The sequence below is a fragment of the Gracilinanus agilis genome, chromosome 1, assembly GCF_016433145.1.
Source record: "Gracilinanus agilis isolate LMUSP501 chromosome 1, AgileGrace, whole genome shotgun sequence".
NCBI lineage: Eukaryota > Metazoa > Chordata > Mammalia > Didelphimorphia > Didelphidae > Gracilinanus > Gracilinanus agilis.
The window spans coordinates 2815727-2827707 of NC_058130.1; the positions used below are offsets into that span (position 1 = coordinate 2815727).

At 54.0% G+C, this 11981-nt stretch overlaps 1 protein-coding gene across 1 annotated transcript in view; it reads right to left on the reverse strand.

The window, feature by feature from the left end:
- GHRHR (growth hormone releasing hormone receptor) overlaps positions 1-7867 on the reverse strand; it is a 53308-nt gene extending 45441 nt beyond the window's left edge. The window contains exons 1-2 of the mRNA XM_044661346.1: positions 7732-7867; positions 3652-3816 (exon numbers count right to left, since the gene is read on the reverse strand). Coding sequence (XP_044517281.1) covers positions 3652-3816; positions 7732-7867 — 301 coding nt within the window. The remainder of the gene's footprint in view (positions 1-3651; positions 3817-7731) is intronic.
- Between the last annotated feature and the right edge of the window lie 4114 nt (positions 7868-11981).

The following is an 11981-nucleotide window of genomic DNA, read 5'->3' on the forward strand; positions in this document are numbered from 1 at the left end:
GAAGGAAGGAAGGAAGGAAGAAAGAAAGAAAGGAAGGAAGGAAGGAAGGAAGGAAGGAAGGAAGGAAGGAAGGAAGGAAGGAAGGAAGGAAGAAAGAAAGAAAGAAAGAAAGAAAGAAAGGAAGAAAGCACCTTTTCCTGACCCCCCCCCTAGAAAATGGGGATTGTTTCATTTGTAGTGCTTGTATCCGTAGCCCCTGGCACAGTGAGTGCTGCCCAGCACATAGTAGGTGCTTAAGAATGGTAGGTTGAGTGATTAATTGCAACTCTGGTCCCCTAAGCCCACGGGCCATGCTTTTCCCTGTCCTGTGCTCCCCCGCAGGAGGCAGGAGGGTATCCCAGTGTCAGACTCCCCGGGCAGGACACCCCGATGCTGCCCATGAGGCCGCTGATAGAGCAAACCCGAGCGGTGAGGGAGGGCAGCCCCCACCTGGGCTTTTCCTGGAGCACCACTAACCAAAGGCCGAGACAGGTGGGAGCGCAGTGGCGGGGGTTATGAATGCTGGCAAATGTCTTGGCGTCCCAACGGGGGGTGTCAAGGGACCAACCGACCGTGTATCTGACTCCATCCATTTCTCTCAGGCTTTGGTCTTTCCTGCCTGCTGTAGGGCTGCCCCTTCCCCTCCTTCTCCCTTTGGGTTTCCTCTTTTGCTGCGCTGGTCCAGGGTACCTTCCTGACCGGCTCCCACAAGCCCACAGCAGGCCTCCTCCCTCACTCAAGCCCCGAAGCTGTTCCGAGTCCCCCAGTTTCCCCTGAGAGGCCACGTCCCAATCTGGGCTTCTACGTTCCAGGCTAGAGAGAGGTCTGAGAAGAGCGACAAAGTCCTGGAGCTGTCCAAGTGCTGACCTGGTCAACCCAAGAGGGCTCCCTGGAGAAGAAAGCGCCTGCCAATGGGTTCGGCCTCTCCCCTCCTCTTCCCTTCTGCAAAGCATGTTTGGTGCCTGGTGCTGGTGCTTATTGGCATTATTATTGGCATAATGTGCCCTCTTAGCTCTGTGCTCAGGGAAGGAACAAAATAAGGTGATTTCAGCCCCCAGAACGGGTGATCCGTCTGTCCCCACCGCCCTCACCTCAGCTGCCGCCCAGCCAAAGCATGAATAGGGAAAATCATCCCATCTGGGCCCCGGGTCGCACAGAGGGCAGCCTACCCACATGGACGCTCTGCCGAGGACTGTGGCACCCAGTTGCTGGGGAACAGAAGTGGGGGGGCTGGCCTGGCACATGGAGCCTCCTCGGGGCACCAAAGGAAGTGGCTTTTGAATGGTCATGGAGTTCCCCGTCTTTCTGCTCCAATGAGGCTGCTTTCCTTGCCCAGCCGGAGCTCTGCACAACGCTGCCCTTAGCCACGATTTGTTCCTGGCATGCATCCCTGGAATGCCATCCTCGTTTCGTCCCCTATTATCCACCCCCTACCCACGATTCAAGGCTCTATTCAAGGTCTCCTCCCACAGGAAGTCTTCCTTGGTTGCCCCAACTCCATCCTACCCTTGTTCCATTACATGGTCATGGTCATGAGCCAGAAAGCACCTTTGGGACCATTAAGTCCAACCCTTCATTGCACGGATGAGGAGGAGACCAAGGCCAAGGGAGGCTGAGCACCTTGCCTGGGAGCCCACCCTGACTGCCACCTTTTAGGTTTCCCACATGGGCATCTCATCTCTCCAGGCATCCTGGGAGCCCTTCTCCCCCGCCCTTGCCCCCTCCTCTGTGGCGTCTGGCATAGAGTAAGACTCAGGGAAGGGAGCAGTGTTCCTCTGCACATGCTCTCTTTGTCCCGGAGACTCAGAGGGGCCTCCCTCCCATCCCCAGGCTGAAGAGAAGCCTTCTTGCTCCAAAGGAGACCAGCCTTCCAGGGCCAGGCCAGGCCCACGTGAGGACCAGCTTCCTGAAACTGCCCTGTTCCTGGGGCCACACCGGAACTGCCCAAACTCTTTGCAGTGATGCGTTGGGGAGATCCAAATGGCCAGCCCTTGAGAACCAAAGAAGCAAGAAAGTAGAGCCGGGAGAGCCCTCCACCCCCCACCCGCCTTCTCCTAAGCTCAGGCCTCCATCCTGTGCTGGGGAAAAGAGGAAATGCCTGAGGAACAGAGTCGCGCTTGGAAATTGGGAGCGTCTCATTTTTGGGGTGCTCCGTGCTCTTGGCTAACTGGAGGGAGCAGGCCCTTCCGCCGCCTAGGCTGGACCCCGAATGCAGGCAAACGGAGTTTTATACATTAAAAAAAAACACCCAAAGAAGGCCAACCGATGAAAAGGAAGCCGAGCAACCGTAGGCAATCGGATTCGAGGTGGAGGAGAGAGGAGGGATTGGCCAGTTTGGGATGGAGGGAGTGAAAGAGGCGTCCCCCACCCCCACCCAGCGTTCATCGACCATCACAGAAAAGTGGCAACAACCACCGATCGATCAGTCTGGGCCCCGCCTGCTCGGAAGAGATGAGGCCGCCCCAGATGGACGATGGGAAAAGGCCTTCCATCAGTTTGAGGAGCGCCTGCAGTTCTAGCCAGCCTTCCCCGGGTCCTTGGCGGAGGGTCCCTAAGGAGCAGGTCCAGGGGCTCTGGCTCCCCCTCCACATGAGGCTGGGTTCCAACAACGATCAGGTTTCCTCCCAATTCCCACAATGGAATACAGTTTTCTCACAAGACAGAAATTGGACGAGCCCCACCCTTTAGTAGAAAGGGACCCGGGCTAGATCCAGCATTGCATCCCAGGATGGAGGCCGGGAGGTCCACTTAATTCCCCCAATCAACCACTTGCCGTCCTGGCCTCTCTCCTCCTTTCCGCCACCCCCCTCCCCCCCCCCCCCCCAGCCATCCTCTGGTGCGCGAGCTGGACCAAGTCACCGGCAGCCTCTTGGCTATCTCGTGCCCAGCACCCTAATACAAAGGGCAACTCTTTCCTCCTGCCTTGAGGAGGGCTTGGCACCAGCTCTCTCGGGCGTTGTCTGAAAACATGGGGAGACACAAAGTCCAGCGAGGTCCCATTGGCCCGGGAAGCACGGCTGGCCCAGAGAAAGCTTGGAGTCCTTCCAGCTTGTTCTTGGGTCTCCATGATCTCTGTCTGATTGTCCCCTCCTCCCCCAGCGTGGCTCAATGTGTCTGGGCCCTCATCTCCCGAGGAGGCAGGGCATCACCAGGGGGCTCTTGTCCTGGCCCTGGCCATGGCTCTGCTCCTGCCCCGGCCCCCATCCAGACCCCTGGAACAGGATCTTTCTTCCCCCAGGTCCCCCAACCAAACCGTGGGGCTTCTCAGTTTCGGCCAAAACCAGCAACAGAGTTAAGTGGCCCACCTGGATGCTTGGGTTCCCTTTGATTAATGGCTGGCCAGAACCCAAAACCATCTGACCTACCCTGGAGGCTGACACTCAGGCCCTGTTTATCCATTAATAATCAACTCTTTGGGATTAGGTACAGTCATTTGCCTGATATAAATAGAATTGGGGTGTGAGTCCCCTGCCCAGCTAGCACACCCTCAGATGGGGGTCACTGGGCTCCGGGACCTCACTCTAACCCAGGGCTTAACGGCAGAGCGATTGGCACCCAAGGAGAGAGAGGGACTTCTTCCTCTCCTGGCTTTCTCCTCCTTTTCTAGAGCCTAGAGCCCAGCCAGTCAGTACCAGGCATGCCCGGAGCTGAGGCACCACCAAGGCAGGCTACTTACACTGGCCACAAGCCTGAAGAAGCAGAGAATCCAGAAGCCCCAGGGTTTGACAGGCATGGTCCTCAGCAGTGAAGGTGGGGCAGCCACCGCCAGGCCAGGCTGCTTCTGGTTCCCGAGGAGCGTCTGGTCCTCCTGGGCTTGCTGGGCACCCAGGAAGGCATCTGCATAGGCATAGCATGCTGATCAGCCCTGACTATTCAGCAGCGTTGGGGGACCAGCTTGTTTTTCTCATCTCCTGCCTCCTCCGCACTCAGGCAGACCCACCCCCCAGGCCCAGGCCAAGTCCAGCCACTGTCAACACTTGTTGCAATGACTTGGAGGTGGGCATGAATAGACAGACCTTTTATCCAATTTCAGGCTGCCACAAAGCAGCAAACAGCTACCAGGCAGACAAGGGGTCGAGGGTGTGGGAAGGGAGAAGAGAGAGGCAGCAGCAGAGCCTGGATTTGCATCAAGAGAAGCTGAGGAATAGTGGAATAGTGGAAGAGAAGCAGTGGAGTAGACTCAGGGTAAATGGCCTCAGAAGCCTACTGTTCCATAGGCCCAAAGAGCCCAGCTTTGGGGATAAGAACCCACCATTGGACAAACTGCGGAGAACTTTGGAACACAGTGTGGGAGAGATTAGGTTTCGCTCGACATCTCACACCCCACACCAAGATAAATTCAAAATGGGTGAAAGACTTGAATATAAAGAATGAAATCATAAATAACTTAGGAGAACATAGAACATAGAACATAGTATACCTGTCAGGCCTATGGGAAAGGAAGGAATTTAAGACCAAGCAAGACACAGAGAACATTATAAATGAATAATTTTGATTACATTAAATTAAAAAGGTTTTGTATAAACAAAACCAATGCAACCAAAATTAGAAAGGAAGCAACAAATTGGGAAAAAAACCTTTTATGACAAATTTCTCTGAAAAAGGCCTCTTTCCTCAAATATATAAGGAACTAAGTCAAATGTATAAGAATCAAGCCATTCCCCAATCAACAAATGGTCAAAGGATGTGAACAGACAGTTTTCAGATGAAGAAAACAAAACTATCAATAATCACATGAAAAAGCGATCTCAATTCCTCCTAATTAGAGAAATGCAAATCAAAACAACTCTGAGGTACTGCCTCACACCTAGAAAATTGGCCAATATGACAGTAAAGGAAAATAATGAATGTTGGAGGGGACGTGGCAAAATGGGGACACTAATACATTGCTGGTGGAGTTGTGAATTGGTCCAACCATTCTGGAGGGCAATTTGGAACTATGCCCAAAGGGCTATAAAAGACTGCCTGCCCTTTGATCCAGCCATACCACTGCTAGGTTTGTACCCCAAAGAGATAATAGAGAAAAAGACATACAAAAACATTCATAGCTGGGCTCTTGATGGTGGCAAAAAACTGGGAACTCCAAGAATTGATGCAGAGTGAAAGGAGCAGAACCAGAAGAACATTGTACACACAGGCGGATACATTGTAGCACGATCGAATGTAACTGACTTTGCTACTAGCAGTAACGCAATGACCCAGGACAATCCTGAGGGACTTATGAGAAAGAAGCTCTCCACATCCAGAGAAAGAACTGTGGGAGCAGAAACACAGAAGAAAAACATAGGATCCATCACGTGGTTTGATGGGGATAGGACTGGGGGTTTGGGTTTTAAAAGATCACTTTATTACAAAAATGAATAACATGGAAATGGGTTTTGAGTAATAATACATGTATAACCCAGTGGAATTGCCTGTCAGTTCCGGGAGGTGGGAGAGAAGAGAAGGAGAGAACATGAATCATGTAACCGTGGAAAAATAAATTAATAAATGCTTCTTTTTTTTAAAAAAGGGAAGCTGAGGGGCCAACTCTACAAAGAGGAAGGCAAATAGGGACACGTGGCAGGTCTTCTGCCCAAGTTAAACAGCAAATGTACAGCTTCAAAAGCTCTGGATGAAGCCCCCTGCTTAGGGGGTCAATCTCATGAAAGATCTCTTGGCCCCCAGTCAGAGCATATCTATGGGTCCGACTTTGGTTCTAGGCTTCAGAATTGAGGAAGGGTCTTAATCTACTGAGGGCAGAGATGCTCTTCAGCTTTCCTCTGTTCCCTCAGCGTGTAGCCCAGTGCCAGGCACAGCATGGCACCAACTTGGCTCCAGATGCCCAGCTCATTTCACTGTGACGAGGGGGCTACTGCACTGCTGGGCATAGGCCTTCTTTTTCTTTGCCTCCTCAGAGCTGGCACTGAGCCAGGCACACAGCAAGGGCTTACTAGCTGTTGAAAGGAATTGAACGGTACGTCCTCAAAGATGTTTCAACCTGAGTGAATTCGGCCCCTGGAATTCAGGGAACGTCTTCTCTCCTCACCAGCTGGCAGGACAAGACAATCATTAGCCCTGCAGGTTTCTGGGGATCTGGGCTGCCTGCGGGCCTGATGATCCTCCAGAGCCTCACCCTGGGGTCCAGCCTTTCTTGGGATGCGGGCACCAGGCTCACCTAGGCCCCCAGGTACCACCAGCACCCACTGCCAGCTCCAGCTCAGTCCAGGCCCCCTACGGCTTGGCCCTGCCACCTGGGGATTGGCAAGAACACTGAGACCTCTCTGATCCCAAGGAGAGAGAGGAAACAGTGGGTGTGGGTGGGTACAGGGGTGGGCAGTGTGTACTAGGGATCACGCCTCCCTCCTTAAACTTTAAACTGGGCCTAGACTTTGCCCTCCCAGCTAGGAGAGAGGGCCAGGCCCTCAAGAGACAAGCAGGGGCTCTCCCGTGCCCAGGGATGTGGGCACCTCAGGGCCTTCTAGTCCTACTTCCTACCAGGCAGGGGCAGGGACCAGGCCTGGCACATGCCATCTTCCCCACCCAACAGGAGAGGAGCAGAATAGAGGAGCCCCAGGCCTATGCCCACCCCAGGCTTACTATGCCCCCACCCCATGGTTACAGGGCCTGAAAGCAATGCCAGAAATATTTACATCTCAAGGAGTTCTCTTGCTACTAACGCCTGTGTCCAGCTAGTGTGCCTAGAGAGCAATGAAACACTTTCCACTGAGGTTCTACGAGTAATTCCCATTTTACAGATGAGGGAACCGAGGCTAGAAGTGGCTAAATAACTTGGCCAGGCTTCCAGAGATGATACCCTTCTGAGCCAAGACTTGAACTCTGATCTCTCTTGATTAGAGGCAGTTAAGCATGGTGGAGGGACCTTTCTGAGGCAGCGGAATACCAAGCAGAATAGGTCTAACTTCTCTTCCCCCCAAGAACTCTTCAAATACTTGACACAGGCTGGAGTCAGGAATACCTGAGTTCAAATTTGGCCTTGGACACTTCCTAGCTGTGTGACCCTGCATAAGTCACCTAACTCTGTGGGCCTTAGCTTCTCAACTATAAAATGGGGATAATGACAGCACCTACTTCTCAGGGTTGTTATGAATCTCAAATGAGATAATAAGCATCTAGCACAGTGCCTGGCCCACAGTAAGTGATACATAAATGCTTCTTTCTCTTGGCGCTCCCCTGATTTCTAGGCCCTGGGCCCTCGGATCTTTCTACAGGGCCTCGCTCCCCCAGAATCTGGGTCATTTCCACCCTGAGAGTTCTGGGAAGGTTGGGATCCTCCAGGCCTAAAGATAAAGAAGGGGGCGGTAAAGGTCCTGGATGTGTTGATCACAGTCCCCAGGAGTGGACTTTGCCCCTCCGTGGCCCTGTGACTGGTGAGCTCCGAGCCCACCTGTACAGGCACACCTTGGGAGCCGCGGTCTGCGTTGGAAACGGTCAGTGGCCTCTGGCCTCGGTGACAGCATCCCTAGGACTGGGGCAGAATCCATTAGGAAGGAGGCCGACCACACTTGTCTTTTTAGTCCCTCCTCCTCCCTGCTGTGACCCAGGATCCCCAGGCCTTGTCCCCACTCTGCTCTCCATCTGACGCCTCTCCCCACCGGGGACCAGCTCTCCATGCCCTCCCCGCCTGACGTGCCCAGCTCAGGGGCTAATGGGAGAGAATCCCCTCTTGTCCCCCAGTCTTGGTCCTCCTTTTCCCTCCTCTCACAGGGAATTTGGACGTTTCCATGGGGGCCTCCTGGGAGTGCCTCATACCTGGGTATTTCCGGTCAGGGAACTGCAGAGCGGGAGGAGCCTGGCTTGGGATGGAGTGGGTGCTCCCGCTGGCACCCAACAAAGCTGCCTCCTCTTCAGGGGGCAGGCAGAGGCCCAGGAGGGGAGAGGTCTTCATTTCTTCTCTCCACCGTAGATATTGCTTCAGTTAGTGAGTAGTGATCAAAGGACAGGCGTTGGGACACACACAGAAATGATATGTTCTATCAGGGGAAACAACGTCACGTAGGTATCGGCTCCCACTAACATGCCTAGTGAAGTCAAGGCAGCCAGTGGTTGAGGGAGGAGTTAGAAGACAAGAGGGGGATGAGGGCGGGTGTGGAAGGGGTCTTGGAGCTGAGCTTTGGAGGGACCAAGGGATCCTGGGAGGAAGGGGGCAGAGGAAAGAGCATTCTGGGCTTGGGCCATGGCCAGTACGGAGCAAGGTAACATGAGCTCAAGGGCCGTGGGCACACACAGAATAGAAGACAGACCGTTTCGGGGGGACCACAGGCTATGTGTAACAAATCTTGATTTGTCACAGAGAGGGCGAAGCCCTTTCCAGAATCCTGATGGGGCTCCCCTGGGGCAAATGTGGCCAGAAATGTGATTCCTGCTATGGCCCCTGATGTGGACCTCCTAGGCAGGGCGCATGTAGCAGGGCTTCAGAAATGAGATGCGGTGGATACTTTGACCCCACACCGTGTACCTTCATTTCCAATGGTGCAGTCTTTGGGCCTACCCTCAGCCTCTTGTGTAGAACACTGAGAAGGAGCCTGAAGGGATAGCTGCACCTCCCTCGACAAAGTCAACATTGAACTCCTATATTTCCTCCATAAAATAGGAATGGGGAGGCAGTGAGTGGTACGCTTAGCGGCTTTGGTGAACCTGGCTAGGCTTTCTCCCAGCTTTCTTAGGGATAAGGTAAGGAATAGAATTAAGTGGGATCCTGGGCCAGATGACCTTGCTACTTTTCTCAGTCCTTCTTTACTGGGGCAGGGGCGGAGGGTGGGGATAATCCCATCACCCACCTGGTTCTGACTCTGGGTAAGGTCCAATGGATAGCAGCCAGGAGTGTTCTAACTCTGCTATCCCATGATGGCTGCTCCTCTCCAAAAGGGGTGGAGCTCTTTTAAAGGGAACATTTAGACGATTTTATAAGCAACAACTCAGACACACCTGATGAAGGTCAAGATTATTCTCCCTTTCCCATGCCCTTGCCTTGAGCTTTCTCCTAAGGATCTTTTACTAGTTTGGCAGACCAGTGTTCTTCCGCCAAGCCAGATCAGACAGTGTCCCATGGAATGGAGCTAAGAGACCTGAGCTTGGAGATGAGAACTGTCAGAAGTTAGGACAGACCAGATGCTCTGCCCCAGAAATTCTCAACAGAGCAGGGCTCCACTGCCCCAGGCAGGTTGGCGAGGGCCAGGAAATCCTGAGGTTCTGTTCCTGGGAAGGAGGAGGCATTTCAAAAGGACTTCATAGTTCTTGGCCATAGCCACTGGCCTGCCATTGCTCATCAACTCACTCTACCTTCTGAGGACAGATCCTCCATTTTTCTGACCAGCCAGAGTGGGCAAAATGGAAAGCTATCCAATGGTGCGCCCACATCTGGCCGGGAAGGCTCTGGAGGGAGAGCAGGGGTTCTGGGATGCTGAATCTGGCCAAGGACTGGCTGTGGAAATGGGAAATCAGTGAGATGGAGGAAAACGAATAGCCATGGTCAATGGAGCTGTGACCCTCAGACACATGGCAGGGTGAAGCCGCCCACAGACTGCGAGTCAGTTAGAGAGAAGAGGGTCGCTCACTCGCTTTTATTTTCTTAGCTGGGTGTATGTACAGGTTTTCTCTTTCTTAACCCCCAAAGGGTTCCTTTCTGTGGCGTTGTTATCGATCTTCTCTGAGTGTTCATTGGCCTTATTCTGTGGACACATGTGGGTTCTACTTATACGTTTATGGAATTAAAATTTATGTTACCCACCACGTTCTCAGGTTGCTCTTTACTCACAGAAAAGGATTCTGGGTGAACCATCAAGTCATGGTAACGTTCGTACGGCTGTGATAAGCTGGGATGGGGTGGAGGGCCGGCTTCCCATGATGCCCATCTGAGGACTTCCAATTTGATTGTCGAGTGGACAGGGAGCCGCCACGTGAGATCCTGGAGCAGCAGTGGCATGGTTAGACTTTTCCTTCGGGAAGACCACTTTGGCAGCTGTGTGGAGGATGGATTGGGAAGAGAAAGAGGAGGCAGAAAGCGACAGTCGTCCGGGTGAGAGTGGTAGCTGGGGGCGGGAGGGAAGGCAAGAAGGTGCCGAGGAGTCATGGTACAGAGGGAGAGATGAGGTCAAGATCTGGCAATAGATGAGCAAAGCACTTTACAGAAACAATCTCATTTGATCTTCACAACAACCCTGGAGGGTAGGAACTGTTATTATCCCCATTTTGCAGATAAGGAAACTGAGGCAAACAGAAGTAGGATGACTTCCCCGGGGCCGCACAGCCAGAACATCTGAGGCTGGACTTGAACTCAAGCCTTCCTGATTCCAGGTCCACTGTGATGTCCCCTAGCTGCCTCGAAGACGGTCGGGGATGAGGAAGGGTGAAAAGTCAGGATGGCTGAGGACCAGGTATGGTAGTGGGAAGCTCTGAAGCACGCAGGGCTTGTGGGAAAAGATACTGAGTTCCCGTTCAGATATGTCGCATTTGAGATAAGCCCCAAACCTTTAGTTGGGGATGCTGGACTGTATGGCTAGAGAGAAGGGGGAGGGCTGGAGGCCCAGCTCCATAGAGAGGATCCTGGGACCTATGGGAGCTGCTGAGGAGGAGGAGGGGAGGCCCAGGACAGAGCTTGGGGGGACATCCTGCTTGGCTCCCAGTCTACACGGTAGCCTCACCTCCTCTGAAGAGCTTTCCTTGGGCAGGGACAAGGGAGGCCGCCTCTCCCTCTGCCGTAGACATGGAAGGCAGGGAAAGCTGAGGCTGGCTGGTGGGGCTCGTGGTCAAGAACGGTGGCTCCGAGGCTGCCTGGAGACTCCCTCACTGGGGAGAGACGACGCGGTTCATGGAAAGAGCGTCGGGCTGAGGTCAGGCCACAGCGGGGTGGGGGCCGACCCCCGTATGGCCACTCCCAGGCCTCCGTTCCCTCATCTCTGTTCTCTGAACCCCCTGCCTGGAGGTGGGGCTGAGGCTGGGGAGATCCGAGTTCAAGCAGTAGGTCAGCTGCTGGGCCAACAGAACCTGCTGTTACAGGCCATCCTGCCTGGCTTGGGGTCCGGCTGCCTGAAGGCTCCAGCTGGCTGCTCTGGTCGTCAGAGTAGGGGGACAACCACAGGGCTGCTCCTCACCCCAACCGTGGGTTGGACTCGGCCCTGACTCAGGGTCAAAGGCCTTGACTTAGAATTTTGATTTAGCCTCTGACTGTGGCCCTGGGTAAGTGCCCCCCCCAAGCCCCATGTTCTCCCCATGAAAGAAGAAGCTGGATCTGTTGGTCGCCAGGTGCCTCCACTTTGAAATCTGCTCCACTGAGATGTGGGGCAGAACCTAAAGAGCCCGGGCCCTCATTCCTATCCAGGCCCTCCCAAGGGTTTCCCTTCGCCCCTCCTCCCTGGCCTAGCCTCTCCCCTTCCTGCTGTCCCCACTCCCCCTCCGGGAGGTTCAGAACTCCCCTCCCCCATCTCAGTCCTGTGCCCTCTCCCATTCCCACACAGTGGTGAAGAAGGAAAGACCTTGAGAGCCGAGACCCTCAGTATGGTGGGACCAGCAGACGCTGGAGGTCCTGCCAAGCCCTGAGGCTCTACCAGGCTGGAGGAACCAGTGACCTCTCCCAGCTCCCCCCCTCCCCCCAACCCTAAATCTCATCCCGGGAATTTGTCAGGGAGGGGACTTCCTCTGTGGAAACTGCCTTCATCCAAAGAGAGCTGCCTGGTGCACAGAGGACACTAGAGAACTTTCCCCAGTCACTCAGCTACCCGGTCTCAGAGATACCCAAAGCTGACCTCTCTGCTAAGCTGGGCTCTCCCTTGTCTTCAATATTTCTTGTATTATTTTCCCATGGAGGGATGACACCAAGGTGAGGTTAAAGGTCACGGGCTTTCTTTCTGGCATGGGAGGGTTGGGGTGGGGAGATGTCTTCTCTTCGACTCTCCCCTTGCTGGGGAGGATCATGGGGCTAGAAAGGGTTTAGTCAACCTCTACCAAGGTCATGGAATTGTCTTCCTTCCTTCCTTCCCTCCTTCCTTCCTTCCCTCCTTCCT